The sequence below is a fragment of the Rhincodon typus genome, chromosome 1, assembly GCF_021869965.1.
Source record: "Rhincodon typus isolate 14 chromosome 1, sRhiTyp1.1, whole genome shotgun sequence".
Classification (NCBI taxonomy): domain Eukaryota; kingdom Metazoa; phylum Chordata; class Chondrichthyes; order Orectolobiformes; family Rhincodontidae; genus Rhincodon; species Rhincodon typus.
In genome coordinates, this window is record NC_063332.1 from 57164924 (window position 1) to 57189381 (window position 24458).

Below are 24458 nucleotides of genomic sequence, written 5' to 3' on the forward strand. Positions count from 1 at the left end.
GAAAACAGCCTGGAATTAAATTATTACATATGCGATTGTCGTGAAAGCCCATTTTAAAGATTTTTTTTCTTAGCACTAGTTTTATACATTGGTTTAAGTAATACTAACTCCTGTGGGTTTTGACGCAATGCATTTATAATCGCACTTGTTCGGACTAGACACAATCTGAAAATAACAATAATGTTAGGACAGTTTCCTCTGTGAGTCGTCTGCAGTAAAAGTGTCTTTCGCCCACTCTCGGCTTTTTCAGATATACATTTCTTTGAGTATATAGCTAATATCACTCGCCGAGTCATTGTGTGTCGTTGTGTTTTTAAAGTAGACCTAAGATTCAACATCTATCCTTTTCTCTCACGTTGGTGGGGGCGGGGGTTACGGGGGCTGCTGTTGTGCTGCAAGGTCTGTTGTATACATGTTTAGACGAAGTGCAAGATAAGTCAGTCGTATTTCTCCACCAAGCTGATCGGCAACTTCAGCTGCATTTTAACAGGGGTGTTTGATCAGTATTCAAAAAAGACTAAATATCTGGGTTTGCTAAAATGCCAATAAATAGTGCATTATTGGGGGAGCGTGTACCTTTTCCCCTAAAGCGCTATTTGAAACATTGTATTACATTAATTCCATATTTATCCAGTTTAAATTACGTTTTTAAGAAAGCATTTTACTACGTAAATAGGGACATGTGTTTACCGTTTCTGGCTTCATCAAGGTGTACGCTAATGCTTACAAATATTCATTGTTGGTGTACGAACAGTTAAAACTCTTCTGAATCGCGCAAAAAGCCGGTCTGACCCTCTGATGTCATGTGCTGAAAGCCTATTGATCATTTGACTGTGCAGTACTCGCGTGATTTGCTATAGCTTTCAAAGGGTGAGAAAGGGAACTAATCCATTCTCCTTCTCCCCCCCCAAAAAAACGAGTAAAATTCAGATATTCGTTGTATATTTAGTGAAACTGGCAGTGGATGGAAGAAGGAGGCGACAGAAAGAGAGAGATCTACTACCAAATTATGCAACGCTTGGCTGATCGTGGCCGCCTTTATTCTTCACGGGTTGGCTGACTCACTGGAGCTGAGAACTTCACACTTAAATTCCACACCTTCAACTCCAGTTCTAGCTAAATAGATGGCCCGATATTCAGACAGATCAAAATTAGTGTAATTACGGTGCCTCGCGGGGGAGCTAGCTAGCATGCACAACCACATATCCAGACGGAAACAGGGATTATTAAACACAACACACACACAAAAGCCAATGTCCAAAAACACAGTTATTTGGGGTGAACCAACCCCCTTACACAAACTATCTTATTTTCAATAATGCATAGGCTTTAAGTAGCAACGACTATATTTTCTGTCTGAGACGCACTTCTAGGACTTAATTAAACAGCAGGAAGAGCAGACTTTTATCATTCTCCTCTCAAACCTGCACACCAGAAAACCTAATGTTCAATGTTAATCTGAGCGTAATTCGAGGGAAGTACCAAATGCAAATGATCTTTTTTTTATTATTATACGTGCAAAAATGCGAGCAATCACAAGAGAAAAGTAGATAGCCAAACTTACAAGTCAGAAAGAAACAAAAATGTGAACGGATTTTTAAAACAATGCGAACCACACACGTATATTTGGCCAGGCCTTACATGAAAGATTACCGAAATCGCAAGTGTTTGAAAAATAGCCCATTACTCCCTCCTTCCCGAAGTCCAAACAAATAAGCGAAGAAAGGAACTGGTTGATGTTGAGAGAGTTGCCATTTCCACATTCCTACTACTGTGTGAAACCACAGTGTGTTTAACCTTCCAGCATTCATTTTCAATGTTTATACGCCATTTAGAGATTAATTAGGCACAGGTTCAAAAGTAGAATTATTGAACCAAGAATTTCTGTGTAGACTTAGAAAAGGGGCCACACATAGAGCATTTTTTGGCAATCGAATGTAGAGGATTAATTCGAACGGGGTGCTTTCAATAAGAGGTGAATAATGTCACTGTAAAATAATTGTAAGGAAATTATATTCATAATTTACAGTGGTAAGGCTGGCGTTATCTCCGCACCCTCAGCTGAGGTACAGTATTAGATGGCTGTGCGATCGTTGGCAAATATCTGGACTTATCAGCCACAATCATCACTGGGCATCGATCGAGAGGATTCATGTGCGTGTATTTGCATTCGTGTAAATAGGTGACCAGCCCAGAAGTCATTTGCCTTTGATGCCCTGTACGTTATTGCATTTCAGATAACGACAAGCTTTTGAATTCGTTCGCTAGACGAAATGTCCATGCTACAATCATGAAACTTGTGCTTTTTTAAAAAAATTCTTTTATACATTTCTAACTTGGATCCATAGCACATGGGAGATAATTCTATATCACTCATATTGCTGTGTTAAGTGGTCTCTATAGTCAGAAACGAAGTCACAAGACCATATCATGCAGTGATATTCACACCCCCCACAACTGGCGCAATTTTGGCGCTCGCACATACTCGGCCAGATATTCTGCAAGTTACCCAGCAAGATTGTGAAACAATCTACTAGTTCATTAAAATATAGGCTGCTTATCAAAATAGATATGAGAGCACGCAGAATCTTGTCTATATCAGCTCAACAACTACATTTCTGGGATATTTTAGTGCAGAGCTTGATCGCACCATCCATCTGTAGGTCGTGGTAGGTTTAAAGCCAATAAGTTGTCATTGACTGACCTTCCCTACCATCCCCTCTACTAAAGGCACACAGTCATTGGTGAAAATTGCGTCCCAACATTGTTTGCCCAACTGGATTTTATGTGACATTTTGTAGAAACATTTACACTAATCTAAAACATGAGTAACGTTAGTGTCTAACTTCACACTAAAAGATGTCAGCTATTATCAAAACACGTATTACTAAAGTCCAACAAACTGCTATCTGTTGTAAAACGTATTGCCACCATGATAGCCTTCCCCCTCCATGAACCATTGCACTGGATCATATTGTGTGAAAAGGATGGTTGAAAGTTAGTCGTGATACAATCATGAAAATAGTTTATTCAGATCAGACCATTCTGGATTATAGCTTTAAGAATAGATTTGAGGCATATATCATCAATTATTCAGACAAATTTAGTTCTCAAGTTTGTATTAATTTACTGAATGAAACTAAATTGGCGGAAAGCAACTTAAATTTAAAATTTATCCGACAATAGAATTCATGAATGTGCTTGCAAATTGTTGGTAGCAATATCAATGGAGTAACATTTTTATTCAACATTTTAAGATCGCCAAATTTCTGTGCGAATGGGTGAGTGGGAAATGCCATCCTTATCCTAATGATAAATGTTGCAAAAAGGATCTTTAAGCCCCTTAAATGAAGAAAAATCTAAGGGAGCTCCTCCTGAGCATTACTGGTGTCCGAGTACTTTCAGAAATCCTTTGGTTTTTATCTTGCCAATTTGCAAATTTAGCAACGATTGACTGTGCCACAGCACTGGTGTGTAACGTCATGACAGAAGGCCATTGGCGCTTTCGTATGCTGCGTAAGACAAATGACACCAACTGTGTACTGTATGGCTCGGAATAATATCCATTCCAAACTAATACTTGGCAGTGACAGCGTCAGTCCGTCTGATCCTATCGTCAGGCATAGTTAGGTTTTGAATGGCCTGGTCTCGTACATGTAGTCTACATACATGTTGTGGCACCCCAGAATGGAAAGAAAACTAAATTTTCTTTTCGTTTGGTATTCTCTAATGACGTGCTCCTTTTTTTATTTTCAAAAATGCACAAAATTTGTTACAAACGACTCCCTTTTCTAATTCTGACCGGTTGACTTTGAATAGCTAACTGGTCTGAAAGGAACAAGTAGATCATTGGGAAATTGAGGCTGGATTTAAAGCACAGGCTTTTTCGGGCAATTTACTGTAATGTGACAGTGGACAAACTGTTCAATGCTTTGTTTTCTTCCTCACTAAGCTGTGGCCTGTCACTATAGGTTTCCGCTAAACCACGTGTTTATTTGTCAGTTTAGGACTATTATCAGCAATTATTCTTTGTAATTACGTATTAGGTTTACGCACAGCTGAAACATGGAAAAGCCCACCGCTTTCACCCGCTCGTGTTACCCACGTGTATTCCCCCGAAGCGCTAGCTCATGTATAAAAAGCCTCGGGTAATTAAGTTGACTTTAATGTGCATTGTTGATATTATATAAAAAGCAATCAGAGGGAAAGCTCGTTAGAAGTGTTTATATTTCCAGGGTAGAGGATGCACAGATGGGCAGTTCATAGTCCAGCGCTCCAGCCTCTCAATGCTTTCAGCTCAGTATTTCTGTCGTCTGCCGGTCTCTATTTTATTGGCAACTAGCTGCGGAGTTTTAAACTGCTCTGATTGTTGACAGGATTCTCGTTCTTCTCTCCCGGATTGTGTTTTTTTTCCGCGGGCCAGTCTGTCTCGCACATTAGATCACACACACACACAAAAAGTGTGCTCACGGAACAACCTTAGCAGAAGCGGCATGTGGCCTCACAAGCCAAGCACGAGAGGTGCTGGAGAAATGTTCCTGATTCTGGTCTGATAAAGAAAATGGACTGTTCGGTGCTTGCATAAGCCAGCGTGAATTTGCTCGAAACTAAACGGGTGATTTGGGGGCGGGGGCGTGGGGATATTAGAGAGGTTATAGCACTTTCCAAAATGTGCAGAACATTACAGGTGTCCAGTGGGTTTACAGGGTTTCGGTCACACTTCCGGCCTCTGGGTATTGAGCTGGGGTGGACAAATGCGCAGATCCCGCCTAGGAGACAGCATTTTAAAGAAAGTGTTGAAAATGTTAAATAAAAACGCAGGTTATGTTCTGAAGACAGAGGAGCGTTCAGCTGTAGAACACTATATTTCAGCCTTTGCATGAATTTTACATAGCTAAATCGCGGATATCAGTAAATTTCTTATTCATGTATTCCGACTCAACAGTACTCTTGGTATCCCTTCAATCAAATGTGCTGTTATCGAGGTGCTTTATGCGTATCCCAGGAGTGAGTTTAAAAGCTAAAATACCTACACCTTTCTATTTTGGAAGCAGCATTTCTGTTGCAAAGTACTTTCCCATTATTTTATTGCTTTATATTAAACCTTATTTTCGCCTTTTAACGGATACTATAAAGAGCATGGTGAAGAAAAAATCCAGTTTGATACCCGTTTTCTTACCTTCATGCTTTTGCAATTTTCTTGCACGTGGCACTTAACACAGATGGGAAAGTCTAGGGTGTGCAAATTCGAGAAAGAATTGATCCGGTCTGATGCTGCACATCCCATTCTTGTCCCGATATACTCTGCACAACCTTCCTTCTCCAGGGGAAACAAAAAAACTAGGACAATGGATTAGCTACACTGAGTGTCTCACTATAAACTTGTCCCGTGGAAAACCCTCATATAACAAGATGCACATGTTGCCCCTTGCATTTATTTATTCAAGGAAGAGATAGTCGTAAAACAGCCAATTGAAACAGCATGTTATTGTTTCACTTTGTACCCGGTCTGCTTTGGCAGGGCTAACTCAGAGTCCCTCTGCCGCACACTGACCTTGCCCTGTATTTCACCAATTACCTCAAATGAACTGTTTACAACGTGGGGAAGCGGGTGGGGGTGGGGGGGGGGGGGGGGGTGGGGGTGGCGGTTTGGAGGGGTCGGCGAATCCTATGCTTCCTGTGTTCGAAATCTTATTTCTAACCGTGTAAACACGCTTTTGTCAAGCGTGGGCCAAAAAAAACCACACAAAATTCCCATATCTCATAGATAGCTTATACTGGAAAACTATATTGTAACTGTATTGTCGAATTGATCTTCCTCCTGAGTTTGCATTCCATTCCCCCCATGACTGTGGGATGTAGGGGGCAAGAGTTTCATCATGTTACTGAAACGAGTGGAAAATAACGACAAGGAGATCGCGTGTATGAGTTGTACAGAGACACGGAAACCAGCGCACTCCTCCCTCTTCCCCAACGCAAGTTGCCATCTACAGGTGCTGTGCTGTACACTCGGAGTGGGGTGGGGGCGGAACCTGGACAGAACGGGGACTTGCTTGGAGTGGGGGTGTGCTGAGGTTGGAGGGGAGGCGGTGAGTAAGAGGCAGAAAGGATACAGCAGGGATCAGAGCGAAAGTAAATGGAGACACACAGAGACAAACATAAATAAAAGCGCTGGGAGGGGAAGGGAGGAAAGTTGAGGCAGAGAAGGAGAAAACTGGAGGGCCCAAGGGTTATGCCATAGCTGCTGCTCCTGCTACTGGAGCCTGGCGAGTCGACTCTCAGAGGCTGTGAGGAACAGACAATGCAAACAGCTGGTGCTGCCCAGGGGCGAAGCGGCGACCAATCAGCGGGGAGCGAGGTTTTTAGGGGAGTGGGGGAAGACGGCGTGCGTCTTACGTCAGGCGCGCTGGACGTCAAACCAATGGCGAGGGGCTGGAGGAAGCGCAGCCAGTGTGGCTGAGAGATAAGGAGCAGTGAGCATGAGCGGCTGGACTGCGCGCACTGCCTCTCTGCACAAGCCCATCCCTAGTGGCTGGCTATAACGAGCCGCAACGCCCGCAACTCCTCTCAGCCAGCCCTATACTGTGGATATAACCAAGGGCTCCTCTGGAACTCCCCAACCAGCCCACCCCCACCCACCCACTGCCATCCACAAATTCCACTCACCCACCCCCACCACAACCTTAAAAAAAGCAACTCAAAGGGAAAAATAACCAACATCAAAAAGTTTTGCACAATAGCAAGAAATGGGAGACATGGGAGATCCACCCAAAAGTAAGTTTTCTTCATTGCTGTTGCCTTTCGAGGGTCGGATAGAGGTACCGCCAGTTGGCTAGTTCCGCAAGTCAACTCCTATCGCTATGCTGTTGCCTCCGACTTTATTTCGTTGCTCTTGACCGTTCTAGCACTGGAGTTTATTTCGTGTGTTGCACAGGACTGGTCTCCTGGTTCAGCTAAACGATGAAAAGTCTTGCATTATTGTTAACTATATGTCCACTCCTGGCGAGACGTGTGAACAAAATTGCTCTGTAGCAGAAGTAAAACCGTGCGAAACAGTTTTTGAGCATGCGGATTGCTTCTTTCAGAGCCCTGTCAGATGTATCACTGATGCCCAGGAACTGATTGCCCAGGATCTCTGCTACAATTTGATGTTTCGAAATATTTGCATTTTGTTTGCAAAATTTTGGTTTTGATAGTATAAATGCATAGACTTATACAGGAAAGTTTTATTTTTAAGTTTCACATAATTAGCTGTTTTTTAAGTTGTGCGTGCTTTTAAAACTTGTTGAAAAAATGAATTCAGAAACCTGCCACGGTTCGCGTTTTTTTTTGCTGAAAATGCTAAGACGAAAATGAAAGCGCAATTCCTGATTGAGAGTAAGTCGATTTGGTAATGCAATGTGCGTTTATCAATATTCCAGATATTGTAATCTTTACTTCCAGCGTGATCTAACACAGCTTGGAACATATCTTCAGATCTATCCAGTAAATGTAACAGCTTAGTACTGTTACTTAGCACAACAGCTTTGTAGTCAAATATGTGTCCTGTAGAAGAGGCCACGTCTTTGGAAGTTTTTTACGACGCTATTTTTCATATCAATTTACAGAAAAACGCCTTATTTCACTGTGTGTCGGTTGTGGGAATCAGATTCATGACCAGTATATTCTTCGAGTTTCTCCGGATCTGGAATGGCATGCGGCTTGTCTTAAATGTGCAGAGTGCAATCAGTATTTGGACGAAACGTGTACCTGCTTCGTTAGGGATGGAAAAACGTACTGCAAGAGAGACTATATTCGGTGAGTAAATTTTGGACATTCTTTTTAAAATATCGTACTCCATTCCATTAAACTGCGCTGCGCTGACTCTAAATGACGCCGACTCCCCAACCCCCAACCTCCAATATTAACCCTTCAGTGGCTTTATTCCTACCTGTTTGGCCTTATCTTATCTCAACTGGCGGGTAGACGAGATCAAATTGCCCATTATTTGGCAGCGAACAATTCACATATTTAGATAATTGTGACTGCTTCCTTTAGTAGGCACTGAATCTGTGTACTCAGAATATATGAATCTTCCTAGGTCTACTATCCACGAATCTGGTGTTTTTTAAAAAAAAGCGTTTATCACGGGTGATTAAATGTTTACGAGAGACAGCAATTCGTTTAAAGCCATCATTGTTATCAGTATAAGTTTGTGTATTTCCCATTATTTGTAATTATGCATAGAAATGTGGCATTGGTGTTGAAAGTGTAAATCAGCTGCAATGGCCTCTGTCATATGGAGAATTATTGTAGCACAATTGAATATTTTACAACGTAGGTTTTTTTGAATACTGTGAGAACTTTCAGTGCCATATACTATGTTCAAGATCTTATGTTGATTTTAAAACGCTTTATGTAATTTTCTACTGAACGGAGAGGATCAAGTTTAATATGAAGACTGCTACAGGACGTTGAAAAACAAGTTAAAATACATTGTCACTGATTAGAACACTGACTCTTAAAATCACGACTTTTGACAATAAATGTTCCAAAATAACATTTTTAGTTTGGATTAAAGAACATTTTTAGTTTGGTCTTTTTTTCACAAAAAGGAGAGCCTGCTTTTATGAAGTAAGTCAGCAATGTGTACAAGGATTAAACATCACTTTAGAATATGATGAATATACTCTATTCGAAAATCTGTCAACAAACTTCACGTTGGACAGTGAAGAAACTCGTATGTTTGACTATCATGAAGAGCTAGGCTCAATTGCATTTTTTTAAAAATAGTTTTATTATGTAGAATCGCGTCACGGTTTAGTGAACGAATATTAAACTGTTCGGAAATATAATTTATCTTCCAATCAATATGAAGAATAATTTGGTTTAAGTTACATTTTCTGTATTATGGTAACTTACAGAATCAATTCACAAGTCATATGGTCTTGGCTTTTTGCGTCTAGGATCCCTTTAGTTCTTTGTATCAAAATTCTGTGACACACACCGGGTATCACTTTTGATCCTTTAGTAAATGTCTCTTTTTTCTCCTCTGATTTGCAGGTTGTACGGAACTAAATGTGCAAAGTGTAATATAGGATTCAGTAAGAATGACTTTGTGATGAGAGCTCGCAGTAAGGTATATCACATCGACTGTTTCCGCTGTGTGGCGTGCAGTCGCCAGCTCATCCCCGGTGATGAGTTCGCATTGCGGGAAGACGGACTGTTCTGCCGGGCTGATCACGATGTTGTGGAGCGAGCCTCGGTCGGCCCAGATCCCCTCAGTCCTATGCACGGCAACAGACCCCTACAGATGGCGGGTATGTACGCTTTCAAAACTTGGTTTTATCTAAGAGTCCATCCATACATCATGTGAAGCAAACAACTGTTTTATGCTGTCTCCAGTTGCAATGCAACATTTTGAACATTGTTGTAAACGTGAAAACGATGTACAGCCGCAACTAGTTTCACGTTGTAAAGTTTAAATTTCTGAATGTTTTACTAAGACGTTTCGTTGGAGAACCGGAATGCATGGTTTGAATCTTGACAATGGAGCTCTGCACAGGCGGGTTCCAAGGGCATGTTTTCCGTGTGCCGTGCATTTTGTGCTTGATTGTATATGTTAAATTTAAAGGTAATCAGGATAAATTACAAACAAATGCAGGGATTATGAATCAGAGCACACTGTCCTTCTATGTTAAATGACTGAGCTAGTTTAAAAAAGTTTTGGGGGAGAATAGTCTCCGATTACCTTGTGATTCAAGTTGAACTGTTTAATTATTCGAGATTCAATTTTTGAAGAAGCCTGGTTTCACTTAGAAATGTTCGCATTGCTATTGAAGCGAGTTAATCTGAAACCATCTCTATACAAACTAGTTTTGTAAAGAATTCTGTGAATCTGAATTGGACAGGTCAACATGAGGGCAGTTAAAATATCATGACTGAAGTATTTTGCAGTGACAGCATGTTATATTTGTGTAGAATATACTTGTTTTATCAGTACAACTTGCTATTTTTGCTTATGTAACTGACAATATTAATCATGGATTTTGAGGTACGTTTGAAGAGGTCTGAGAATTATCTCTATAATCCCAATATGTTTAAGAAGCCTTGGTAATTTCATACGTCAGATGATAGCCCTCGCAGATTATTTGATGTAGTCTTTTAAAATCAGCTTGGGCTTTGGAACGTGCTTTTAAAGAAAAATCCACGCCCGCTAAAAATAATTGAAACATACAGTCTTTTTTTTACAATACATTGCATTCCGAAAGAGAATCGATTTGAAATCTGCATAATGACACGTTTGAAGATATTTCAAATAGCGCCTGTCGCCTTTGATAGTTCATTCCAGTGTAAATATTAGATTTTAATGTTGCACAGCGATAGTGCTGGATTTCTTATTGTTCCTTACAGGAGGGTATATTTTAGATATGACCAGAATTGCAAGTGTAAATGTTATGCAAATGTAACGTTGATCAAATAACGTGTTTGGCATTAAATATCAAATTACCTCTACTGATAATGCTGGGTTGTATTTTTCACAACATGAGATTATTTTGTTTTACAAAGTTTAATAACCTATTTAAAGGGACAACGTACTCACAACGTTATCTTTTTATGTTAAAAGTTCACCAAATGCCTTGTAGTACATTTATTTTCATTAAAAAGTTTTTTTTTGTTTTATGACTGACTAATGACCACTAAACACTGTACTGCTGCAATACAATTTTTTTCTCTAATGAGTTCCATCGAGACCTCTTTCACAAAAACAATATTTCAGGGGAACATGATTGTGGGCGGATTTTAGAAAATCTAATTTTACCTGGTGCACGGTTCACTGAACCTTTCATAAACACATCAAACGCTGTAATTCTCTGATCACACCCTTGAAACTTTGCGGGAGCCCCGTTTATCACATCACATATCTGACTGCCTAGAGAGTGGAGTCTGACTCTGTACATGCAAAACAAAACTGCTGCAATATAAACTTGTACAACAGCGGCGAATATAGCGCAAGTGACAAATCACTAACTGCTTGTCTTCCCCTACAAGACCGCTTATTTATATCAGCAATGGACTTCTTTCAGAAATGTATTGGTATGGAGTTGACTGTAATTAGTATTGAGATAACTAGAGAATGCTTTTATTTTGTTACAGTCGAACCTGAAACCTCGTCCCAAAAACATTGTTTCTGATTTATTTAAATGTAATTGATACCAACAGATAATTGGAATATACATATCGTATTTAAGAGATGTTGATGATTGATTTGTTTTGGCTTTTCGAATTATACCGTACAGTTCGAAGATAACTAATAACTTTATTTTATTGTCACCTCTAACCTTATGCTTCATTCTAGACTAGGTTCTCTGACAAACTCCAAAAACGTTAATTTTTTGCTCGCTGTTTTTTTTTTGTGCGTGTTGCAAGTCGGTCCAAGAAGTGGTATTAATATGACTCCAAGATGGTTTTAAGATTTAATACCATTGCCAGAACAAAATATGAGACCATGTAATATTGCCCATATTGCTGTTCAGCAAATTTAGGATGTATTGCCTGTTTTTACAGCAGAGCCCATTTCTGCCCGACAACCCGCGTTGAGGCCGCACGTTCACAAACAACCCGAGAAGACGACTCGGGTGCGGACAGTTCTGAATGAGAAACAGCTCCATACGTTACGGACTTGTTATGCAGCCAACCCCAGGCCCGATGCGCTCATGAAAGAGCAGCTCGTAGAAATGACAGGCTTGAGCCCCCGTGTCATTAGAGTCTGGTTTCAAAACAAGCGTTGTAAGGACAAAAAGAAGAGCATCCTCATGAAACAACTGCAACAGCAACAACCCAACGACAAAACGGTAAGTGTTTTTGTCATCCTAAACTTTCATGGGAACTTTGACACGAGACGAGGTTATTTCCATGCAAATTGGGACACAAAGGGTTGACAGTTATATCCCATCACGTTACAAACACCGGTGTTTTTTTCATGATAGTTGGAATTCTAGTCACAGAAATACTGCCGTATCTATATCTAATTTAAAATCCAATTATGTTTGAATTAAATTGTCTCCTTCGAATTTATGTTCAGTCCAAATGTCTTCATAATTTTGTACAAATTTTTCAAATGATGCAATTGCTCATACTGACGAATAAGTACTTTTCTTCCCTTTCCCCAGATTGCAATATTGGATTGGTTAATTAATGTACAAATATTAGAAGTTTCTCTTCGATTTTAGATTGCCTTAGAATTAGACCATCCCTCTTTACCTTTTATATCTCTTGCCTTAACAAGAACATGTTTTGCAATGAATAAATATCTTATTTTTTCAACCTTGGAAGTGGCCTTTATATAAATAAGTTACCAAATTTCGGCCTGTGCCATGATGACATTGGTTACAATGGCTTTTCAATACCATTTGCATTTTCCACTCTATTTTGTATATGATACTGCAACATGCTGTTTTGACATTGAAGTGTATGTAATTATTTCAATGACATACCACTGTACGTATTGGGAAAACCTAGATTGTACACTGCATTTTTGCCATGTCACAGAAGTGGCTTATATGATTTTTATCAGTGTCATCATGACATAAGATGTCTAAAACAGATGGCTGTTGAGTCACATGTTTTGTTCGAATAATAAGAAAGAAAGGTAGATGGATAAATATGTGCTTTTATGTATAAAATCAGTAATGAGTACTGTTATTTTGTTTCTGGAGAATATTCAGGGGATGACAGGGACCCCAATGGTGGCTGCCAGTCCTGAGAGACATGACAGCAGTTTGCAAGCCAATCCAGTGGAGGTGCAGAGTTACCAGCCTCCTTGGAAAGTTTTGAGTGACTTCGCTTTGCAGAGTGATATAGAACAGCCTGCATTTCAGCAACTGGTGAGTGCCAGCAACATGCAGAACACCATCACCACTACCACAATACAGCCTGCACCAGAAATCACTGCAATCAGGGGACGTGCTACACACCAATCCATATATAGACAATTCATGGATATAAAAATTGCAGAATCCCTCTTTTGCCAGCCTTAGTATTTTCATTTTGTTTACCATCAAGAATGCAGGAGGTTAAAAACAATCTGTAATGTTTACTCAAGCTTTCTTCCATATTCAAATATAGTTTGTGTTTAATATTTTACACTGATGATGGCTTTTTGTCTGAAACATGCATTTCTATTTTATTCCAAGTATTGTCAAACAAGCATTTTAAATCATATATTTTAAATTCAAAACACCACTGATTATTTAACTTTAAGGGGTGGAAGGAAAGGGAACCTACAGTATTGAAGGCAGGACACATGTATCATGAGATAAACAGATTTGAATTTCAAACACAGCCATTTAAATGAGACAAAATGGATGTTGTTGCTGTATTCTCCTCAGCTTTAGGTTTGGTGTTATCAAAATTGGTTGGATTGACCATAAGGAAACCTTTCTCACTAATTTTCTAAGTAAGAATTAACTGTGAAGAATGGAGCTGAAGGTTCTTTATTTCACCTAACTGTTTTGTAAAGGTAAATATAAAGAGTCCAGCTTTATATGATCACAGTGATAGTGTAATGTTGTCACTGAATAATTAGCCCACAATTTTATCCTTTTGAATGTGGTACACTGGCTGCTTTATATTTTGTAAAGTACTGCTACCCACGGTTGCTATACTGAATTGGAGTAGAGCTTAAATTGTGCTTCCCTTTGGCACTTAACAAACAATATGTTTGGGTTACAAAAGTTAAAATATTGGTGTAGAGGTGTCTGCAAAATGCATGTCATGTACAATACAATTAATACGTTTTGTAAACCTATTCAGTTTAACTCTTTGAGGCCAGTGTTGAATCCTTTGCAGGTATCCCAAAACAAATTATAATAATATGTCCTGCCTTTCTTGTTTGCAGTACACTGCACTTTCCTGTCATTTATTTAGTTAATGACAGGAAATGTTATCTTTCTTCAATGTGCAAAAAAAAGTGCAGTACTCAAAGGGCTAAATAGATTTGTAATGTTTTATCATAGACAAAACATTTCCACAAAATATATCATTTCATTGTGTACTTTTGGGAAAATATGTAAATTTTACACCATTAAATGTTGCACTGAGAAATGTAACTAGCCCTCTTGTGCTTTATGAGGAGATCTTGATTTTGCTATTGTTTTCAACATAGATACATAGCATTTTAAAGGTAACTTGGCAAAAAGCCCAACTGTTTATTGTAACTTGATTGTCATTAATAACAAAATTAATGCAAATCATTGTAAATCTATAGTTAAAATGGTTAAAAATATATTTTTAATGAATGTTATTTTCTGATATGTGTGACTTTGGATTATGTCAACATTTTAAAGAGGCCAGAGATCATTGATTTACTATGATTTTTACAGGTTAATTTTTCAGAGGGAGGGCCAGGTTCTAACTCCACTGGAAGTGAAGTAGCGTCCATGTCCTCCCAACTCCCTGACACACCAAACAGCATGGTAGCAAGTCCTATAGAAGCATGAGGATCCTGGACTCTCAGTGCAGCCCTACAGAGAGCCATGAGGAACCCTGGACCCTCAAAACTCTCTGGCCCACACTTTTTTTAAAAAAAAAGTTCATGCAACCTGGTCCATGTCTGATCAGAAAGCAGCCATCATCCGTTTGCACGATGTCTCTGTGTTCAAACAACCAATGTTGTACCCTGGCAACACTGTGACGACAATCAGACACTAAAGTGGGATCTGGCTACAAGTGCAAATAGAAGAGACACTCCAGACGTCCAGGACTTCATGCAAAAACATTTTTGAAGCTGTAGAAAAGGATGTACATTCAAAATCCCAAGAGATGTGATTTGAATGTGTTGCACACGTAAACAGAGGAGATGATCCAGTGGAGACATTATAATCCCAACATCTTCAGTGGTGCTGCCTAGAAAGGACATCAGTGGGTCAGCTTTGCCAAAACAAAAACTCAGAAGAGTCCCATACATCTGCAAAAGGTGGACTGGAAAGACAATCGTGACATGCAGAATGTACCACAGCCTAAGTAGTTCAGTGACTGTCCTAAAGGATCAGTTCTGAAAGGTATAGTTGCATTTTTGCAATGCTTTTAGTTGACCTATATCTAAGGACTGTTGGATCCTAGATCGTTAGCATGTAGCTGATTCATGAGATTACAGTCCCTGCAATGCAAGTATGAAGGCAACTACTGATATTTCATTTTTTTATTTTTTATTAAGAAGCTCAAGCATTGCAACAAGGTATACCTCTTTTTTGCCACAGCTTCGTGGGATTTGTGTGTGAATTCGTGTCTGTCCAGAATTGTCCCAAAGATGTGTATACTTCTAGGTTAAAACAGTTACCAACAACAGTTTTAGCTCTGGAAAGCAACATTTTGTTTGTTCTTGTACTGCAAAATTATAAATAATTTATTATTTATTGTCAACAGACTTGCCACTTTTCATGTCTTTTTGACATTTTATGTTTGCTGAAGTAAAACATGTACTGTGGTCTTTGGAAAACATGTCTAATTTTATGTGTCCTGTCTTTTCTTGACGATTATGTAAAATAAAAAAAATGCCATATGTAGAAATATATCTTCAAGATTATTTCACTAATAAAAATTTTGAGATAACAGAAAGATGACATGAGCCTTTTGCAGATTCAGCCATTACATTTTGATAAATTAGCTTAGGGCAATTGACTGTTTGTTTTAAAACATTTTTAAAATTGCTTCATAGTCAAATACACATAACTAAATACTTTTATACCTGACTGATTTTAAATAGGGGAAATTTAATCACCATTCCTTTAAAGACTCACAGCAAAAAATATCTACTTTTTGTGCTTTGTCTTGCTAGATAACAGTAGAGAAAATGTCTAGTATAGCCTTGAAACACATTCAATTTAAATTAATGAAAAAGTAAACAATAATTGATAAACAGCACTGTTTAACTTTTTTCGTTTTAAATTATTGTTGAAAAATATTTATCTCACACTTTTTGCTTTCTTTTGCAATTCATCGTTTTGCTGGTATATTATCAGTCGCTGAGTGAGCTGGAATTCAACCTGTTTACTTCAGCTCAAATGTCTGCTGACCAGTGCTGGTAAGTTTATGACTGTGTGTAAACTTGGCACTGCAAGGTTTGGAAAGTGCCGATATTGGCTGATAAAGGCTGTAGGCGGCTATAACAAGAGGAGCCCGTCGACATGGTTCCTTACACGGAATCAATCCATGATATGTCTAACAAAAGGAAATTTGGCATTTAGTGCTGCTCATGTATTATCTTTTTCTCTCTGTGTGTACCCGTAAACGTTTCTTAACCAAACAAGCAGGATAGGAATAACCTCGGCAGGTATCGGCTACAGACCGTTAAAAAAAACTTCCCTCGGCCTGCAATTCTTTTAAATAAACAAACGACCCCGCTTTCCTCTAACTCCCACCAGAACGCCCCCAACCCCCAAAAGTGCCGCCATTTATTTGTATTTGCATGGATAGTTATATCTCGAAAATAGATGACACGATGGATTTCTTTACTGTGTGAATCTACAGATTGTTACGAGGTCTGTTGTATCTGTAAGATGCTACAGAGGTTCTAGTGAGTGAAGTATTTAACAGACTGTTATCTTTAATATTTCTGTGAACGCATGGTTGTAATGGCATCAGTTACTAGGAAACAGCAGAGCCATTGGGAACTTACATCCGCTCTCATCACTGCAGTATCTCCCAACTGCTGGGGTCAATTGATTTTTATCAAGAGTCTGGCAACTTCCTTTCCTTAAAAAAACAATCAATCATGTAAGTCGTGATTTAATTCACACAAAAAAATCACTTAGGTTCTCCCATAATTTATAGGTATTACACCTCTAGATGCCGATTGCTAAAATGTTAATTTAGTACATAATACCGAAATAAAATTTGACATTAAATAGTTCTCAATTTTGAGTGACAAACTTACGGAGACAGACAGGTTTTTATTTGTTCTTTTTATTGATCAAAATCTTAGGTTTGTATCTGCCAGTTCGATGTAGCATCTACGCTGTATGCCAGGAGTAGACAGATTCAGGAGTGGATAGGCACTGAGTTAAAATCTATCAGTATGATTTAGAATTCGATACTCAACTGAATCAATCTAATGAGCCAACAAAATGAACAATTCCCTCGCTAACCATCCGGTCTGTGCCTATCCTCTTGACCTTCTTTCTCCACTTGCTTTGCGCTCTGCAGTATTTTCCATTTAACTTCGCGGTTGAGATCTCATTAAATGGCAGGCCCACCTTCTTGGCTCCAATAGTTTAATTTACTTTCAACCATGATATAATGAAGTCAGGCCACATCAGAGTGACGCTGCTGTAAATAAGAAGAAATTACTAGACTGCCTTTTAGTCGGCGGTGATGAACGTTCAGAAGTCATTGTTGAATCGAGGGATAACGAGAGCGAGATAAGGGAAACAGATTCCTTTAAGGACCGCGGAAGCAAGGGACTCCAATAAATTCAACAGACTTTACTGGATTGATTAGATTCGGGTTGCTAAGTTCAATGGAATGTTTCATAATATAAACCAAATTTCAGATTGTATTATTCAACAACATCCGAAAACTCATCCTAGGGTTAAGTTACAAAGCAAAAGTAAATCTGCTTCCCTTCTAAACTGCGGTATTCTGATCTTTGTGACTGCATTCTCTATACACACATTCAATTGTGTATTCATGTATGAATGTGTTATATATCCATTTTATATAAACATACAGAAAATTAACAAGCAATTGTTCCAGCTCTTTTTAATTGTGAGAGGGAGAGATTTAAATTGATTTTAGCCGTATTGTTTTCATTGCAGACATTTAAGATGGATTTTTGAAAGTACAAGGCAACTGCACGGCGTTGATTGTAAAGAGCTTCGATAGGAGCTTAAGAGCACGACTAAGCAAATGAATGTGATCTGAAAGCAAATGCAGATTCTCTTTAGAGATATGTCTGGACTGACATATGCCTTCTGAAAACAAAATGTATTTTTTTAAAAAAACATTGTAAATAAGTTGTACTAACTTTTTCTTTTCTTCGTGACCAATGGGAACTTGCCTGCGTTTTTCTGCTGGAGGTTCTTGTTCTCAGTGTTGTTTGTCCTGATAGTGGGACAAGCCACTGAATGACAATGTTTGAGTTCAGGCGCCACCAAAACAAACTTTACAGCTTGCTGTCCGAGTACTTGATGGACGATCCCTCTACATGTTACACAGTGTACGAGACTTTCGAACCAAAAGAAAACTGTACAAGGTGAAACAGGGAACAGAATTTATTTTAAATTTCCACATGCTTCAATTAAATACTCCTTTTTTTTGCTGTAATTCGTCTTCACTGAACCATTCCACTTTCGGCCGTGAACCGCAAATCATATTCTTTTGAAGTCACCCCTTTGCGAATGTGATCTCTGTTATGTTTACTTAAAAACCATACCCAGCTATTTAATTTAACTGGAAAATATATAATTATTACCCCTTATACAACGAAAACATAATTATGTGTTGAATGTTTTTAAGTAACGCTTTTGACAGATAATGACAGATATTCAAATGAGATTGTAAACTGTAAGATATTTCTCTGAAGCACCAAACACCAACCTCGTATCTCACAGTAACATTGCTGCCCTGACTTTCTTCATCTATAAAATGTTCAGAAGCTTTTTTCTTTGGATATACAGAGCTTGCAGAATACTGATTGTAATAAAACAATTGTTTTGTACTAAAGTTACACCTTCCGAGAAATCAAAATGGTCAAATTATCTTCTAAATATAATATTAGAACACGCAATAGTAAAGTAATTCGTTATTTATACCTTTACATCAATTGGTTGGGGACCATTAACTTTAGAATGGTGTCTATTTCCTAAAATCGCCCCTTTTAAGACTGTGAAACTGCTAATTGTATTTGTAGCCTCAGGGTTTTCTATATATTTAGGGAGATCTTACAGAAGCGAAAACAACATTTAAATCTGCCTAGTGACATATACAGCCTCGGGGGACCAAACTGCACCTCGGAAGACGAAGATGATGTGTTTTGTTTCTTGTTACCATTTTTCAGACTGTGTGTGGGGCTGGGAGTGGAGGCGGGGTCGGGAGTGGTGGGAAGCGGGGAAGGCAGTTAGGGCGGGAGTGGGGGGAACGGTGGGGGGTGGGTAGAGGTGGCGCGGATCACGTTTGAAACAGGTTGGTGTATCTTTAAGCCTAATCAAAACAAGTTTGACTTGTGAGGTCCTGACGTCTAGACAGAACTGGACTCTCGGCGGCTCCTTATCTAAGAACGGAATCAGTTCACAGAGGTTCTCAATGCCCAGAGCTAGGAGCTGGCATTCCGGGACAAGCGAACCCATAGCTCACACGGACACAGCTACCAAGCCAGACTGTTATCGCTGGCAGACCTTTACACCAAGAGAATATTACGTACTCACTTTGCTAACCTTTTCATACTGTTCTGATCAGTCGACATAAAATGTATATACTGAGAGTATAAACCTCAATATTCCGCCCTCATTCCCTCAGGGCCCACTGAAGGATCCAGTAGCATATTTCAATTTTATTTCATGCATTACCAAGTGGTTTACATGTACTTGACTCCATTTACAAGATGGATGGCCAAGAACTGTATTTATACTGGGGTGCAATCAGAGCATGTAGGAAAGTATTGAAAATAAATGAGGTTTATCTTAAAGGTTGCAGTTTACGAGGCATCAAATCATGATCATTTAGGTAATGATTTTCGGTTCAGTTTAATTTGGTTGTTTTGACTAAACTAACCACGCTGTTAGGAGTATCATGACACAAATTTTATCATCAACACATACCAGCTGCCTTAGACCGGGACAGCTGCTGAGTACTTCTGATTAAAAAAAATGTCCAGTATTGTAAAGTAATAGGTACTACCAGCATTTCGAAAGTTAGGATGGGGTTCGGCGGTGGGGGGCGTTGGGGATGGATGCGCACCCTTCTCAATATCCTTCTCCGTTAGCTTCTCAATATACCTGTCCACAATTCTGCCGAACAACAACCTAGTGATATCCAACGTTTGCACATTTGGCTTTGTCCATTCTCATCTAAACAGTGAGATTAATCAGGCAAAGTGTCATGTCCTGCTATTTGTCATAAAGCTTTTCACATTTTAGGCATTTAAAATTGTAAATGTTAAGATTTCATAGTGAAACTTACTCGTATTTCTTTAGCCCCTAGGGGTCACCTTGAACTGTACCCATAGGCCTTAAAAAAATCTGTAAAATAGTGAGACTTTTTCAAACGTCATTTAAAGAAAATTGGCTATTTTTCTTTACAACCTTTCCTGCCGTACATTAACAAACGTTACTATTGTTTTTACCAACTCGGTACTTTTTATTGAATGCACGCTGTGTCTGTTGGAGGAAAATTGTCAGTTTAACATCGAAATATTAGTAAGGGTGACCACCGTGGCACTAAGCATTACAAGTGACACCGCATTAGATGTTCTTTACTAAGACCATAGACCGGCGAAAGCAGATGGTTGATCGTTTCTGTAACTGGACATAATTAGCTGTTTTTGCAACATTAGCAGGTCAAAACAGTTCGTTAAGCTGTTAGCTGCAAAAAAAAAATTATTGCCTAGCTGAGGTGGTGGTTAATTACAGCCAGCCTGATCAAAATCAGGACATTCCAGTGTGGCTTGTAACTTGTGGAAAACTACTGTATCAGGGCATTTCCCCCGCCCCAGCACTAGCCTGAATATAAACCTTGTTCTTGAGCATGCTTATCAATGTTGCCTAAACGTTTACGAATATGTTGTTGCCCCCAGGCCCACAGTGCTGGTTTTTCCCTTGAGTATTTTTTCCTAACCCTGACTCTTTCTGTCGGGTTACCTGGTGTTTATTTTGTTATGTCAAGAATACAATGTGTTATTTGATGGAAGCAGGATAGAGCCAACAGGTACAGAGATGCAAACCAGGCGCGGAAGGGACACTGACCTCTCCCGAGCTATTAACATCATAGCCGGCGCTAATCGGGAGCTGGGGCTAATGGCAAATCTACAAAACACACACACACACACACACAGACCTACAGACGCACCGACCCCATCCCGGTGCCTGTGGCCTCAACACGTGGTGAAACGGAGCACGAATTTAGAAATACAGCGAATAGATTTCTATTGTAAACTTGGAATTTATCCAAGAAAAAAGCAGCAAGCAGGGTAAGAAGAAACACAACGGGGAACGATCGAATGGAAAAGGCAAAGACTGAAGACGCTGGAAATCTAGAAAAAAATGGGATGGTCTACTGGGATAGTGTGAAGTATGGCGGACAACGGCGATTTTTTTCTCTCATGCATTTCCCGGAGCATCTCGCTGTGAGAATTTTTTTCTTAACAAGGCGGGGGGGGGGGGATATCGGTAAAATAAATAAACAACCAGGAGCATTCTACAGACCAATCTCATGTCTACCATCACCACATTTTCCCCACCCCCAATAAAAAAATGCTGTAGGATCGGGAGTCTCTGACTAGAATGGCAAGTACTATTTTCTTTATCGGCGGGAGTTTAGCCAACGACAGATATTCATTTGTTATTGCAGTCGTCTGAAATCGTGGCCGGACATACCCTCTATGTCCGCAGCCAATTCCTGCATCACTAGTCCCCTTTCCTCCATTGGGGGGACAGGTTTTACGTTTGTTACCGTTTATATGCTTTGAGGTAGACTATTCACTGTCCTTTTAAAAGTGCTGTATGAGTAAAATAGTGGGACGAATCTACCCGATTAATTCGCGTATAAAATGGGTGACGTTTGTCAGTGTGAAACGTGCAGGCCAGGACGGTCCAAGCGTAGGGTTAAAATAAAAAAAAAACGCTGTTCCAAGCAATCTAGGGCAAATTCAACAGGGGTTATTGAAATTACACCTAACAGAGCAAATAAACAAAGCACCGCCACAAGACAGCCGCTGTATTATATAAGCAGTTCTCCCTTTAAGAAAGTTATAAAGCAAACCTATATTGATGTTTTATCGCACAAAGTCAGCAAATATTGTTCTTTATGGCCTCGTCAATCATCAGCGCTATTTTAACATCACTTAATGATAGCGCCTCTCGCATTAAATATAGAACAGCGCATGTAAGACAAACTCACTGTGTCATATGAATGCATTACTTAAGTAGGAAATGCCAGCTCAAATAATACTGGGTAAAAAAGCTTCGTTTTCGAGGCAGTAATACCCACTTTTGCGGTTCAGGTCAGGGCAGTGCAACTGGAAGCTCCATCGAAGAAGCAGAACTGAATACTTTGAACCGCTGCTGACTATAGAGAGCATACGTTCTCGATGTCAGTTGACATTTTGCTGACGACTAAACATAATAAGTTCTGATGTGAGGTACGCGCTTCAAACTTAATTACTAGCCACAACCAAAATACTGCGCATCCTGTCAATCTGAAGTAAGAACAGAAAGTGCTGAGAATACTCAGCAGAATCTGTGGAAAGGGGAAACTTTTGAGAGGGCATCGAGCTGAAACGGGAACTCTGTCTCTTTGTCCAAAGATACTGCCAGAGCTTGTCCTCCCTTCCCATCACATCCTCTTTCACATACAAACGATCATCCACCAGCCCCAGCCCGCAACAAACCCATCTTCCCCTTCCATCCCCTGTCAACGTTTTGTGCCCTACGTGATAACAAGTCGCTTCTCTATCAGCCCCAACATTAATGCCCTTGCCATGTCAACTGTCTATACAATCACAGGAGCTATTACATCTATCCTTTCCCCTTCTCCCTCCTTATTGTCCAAGGCCACCAAGACTTCCACAGATTCATATAGTACGGAAACAGACCCTTCGATCCAATTCGTCCGTCCTGACCAGGTATCCTAAACTAAACGAGTCGAATTTGCCAAATAAAAACCAAAAGAGCTGCGATGCTGCAAATCAGAACTGAGGAAAGGTCACTGGACCCGAAACGTTAACTCTCATTTTTTTCTTCACAGATGCTGTCAGACCTGCTGAGCTTTTCCAGCAACTTATGTTTTTGTAGTCGAATTTGCCCGCGTTTGGCCCATGTCCTCCTAAAACTTTCCTTTTCATATACCTGTCCAATTGTCTTTTAAATGTTGTTCCAGGTGAAGCAGTGATTTATTTGCTCTTTTTCCATTTTCTGTTTGATCGTTCACGAGATCTGGGTGATTTTGGTTCTGCCGGAATTGATTGACCAATCCCAATTGCCCTTGAGAAGGTGGTGGTGAGATGCCTTATTGAATTGCTACAGTCACTGTGGGCATAGGTACGCTCAAGGCCTAAACAAAACAATTAAAAAACTGCGGATGCCGGAAAACAGAAACAAAAACAGAAATTGCTGGGGGAAAAAAACTCAGTAGGTCTGGCAGCATCTGCGGAAAGAAATCAGAGATAAAGTTTCAAAACCAGTGACTTCTTCAGTGCTTCAGATTCGTTGATTCTGCTTTCTCTCCGCAGACACTGCCAGACCTAATGAGTTTTTTTTTCTCCAGCAATTTATATGTTAGGCTCAAGTGTTGTTAGGAATAGTTCCAGAATACTGTATGCACTGTTTCCAACTCTCCTCTACACTGTGGAGACCACGGGCGGATTTTTACAATCCTTCTGCTCAGTCCACCAGCAAGACCCGGAGCTTCATATTTCTATCTGAGGTTTGTAGCAGTGTTCCAGCGGGGATCAACCCAAGCTGAAGGAACAGCATCTCATCTGTTAAAGCACTTTCTCCCCTTCTGGATTTAACGCTGAATTTAACCGCTTCAAGATCAAGGACACTGTCCTTCATTTGGATTCTTATTGCCAACTGCTAGTTTGTATCCATTTTTTATTATTGTTTTTGATTCTGAAAGAAAATAACTAGTGTTGGAAATACTCGGCATGTCTGGCAGCGTCTTTGGAGAGGGAAACAGAGTTTACGTTTCAAGTCGACATGATTGTTGAGAGGGATGGGAAGGAGAACAAAAAGGGAAACCTTGGATAGGCTGGAAGGGTAAATGACAAAGTATGGGACAAAAGGTAAACAGAATGTTAATAATTATGATAAAGAAACAAAGCATTGGCTGAAGTAAGTGTCAATGGCGGAATAATGAGCACCTCTGTCCAAAGACGCTGCCAGACATGCCGAGTATTTCCAACACTAGTTATTTTCTTTCAGAATTCCAACACTGATAGAACACCGTGCTCTGATTTATAATCAACCTGTTCAAGCTGCGGATTTTATTTTCCTTTATTCATTGAGACGAGAGTATCGCTGGCAAGGCAGCATATATTGCTCATCCGTATTTGCCCAGAGGACAGTTAAGAGTCAACCACATTAGTGAGCCAGATGGGTTTTTTTCCCTCCAATAATCGACAATGGATTCACGGTCTTCATTAGACTCCTAATTTCTTTGAATTTAAATTCCACCATCTGCCGTGGCGGGATTGGAGCCTGGCTCCCCAGAACATTAGAGACAACAAGGTGCAGGGCTGGATGAACACAGCAGGCCAAGCAGCA

General features: G+C 39.7%; 1 protein-coding gene across 6 annotated transcripts; it reads left to right on the forward strand.

Annotated features, from left to right (window-relative positions):
• Window positions 1-6452: 6452 nt before the first annotated feature.
• On the forward strand, window positions 6453-15549 carry isl1a (ISL LIM homeobox 1a). 6 transcript variants are annotated; one of them, XM_020520302.2, is made up of 6 exons: window positions 6453-6774; window positions 7608-7797; window positions 9043-9299; window positions 11548-11834; window positions 12699-12866; window positions 14364-15549. In XM_020520302.2, the coding sequence occupies exons 1-6, from the start codon at window positions 6747-6749 to the stop codon at window positions 14478-14480; spliced, it is 1047 nt and encodes a 348-aa protein (XP_020375891.1). In that variant the 5' UTR covers window positions 6453-6746; the 3' UTR covers window positions 14481-15549. The 6 variants fall into 6 exon arrangements, with proteins under 6 accessions (XP_020375891.1, XP_048460693.1, XP_020375890.1 ...); XM_048604736.1 differs by having other exon boundaries at window positions 11551-11834; XM_020520301.2 differs by having other exon boundaries at window positions 12699-14483.
• The last annotated feature ends 8909 nt before the right edge of the window (window positions 15550-24458 follow it).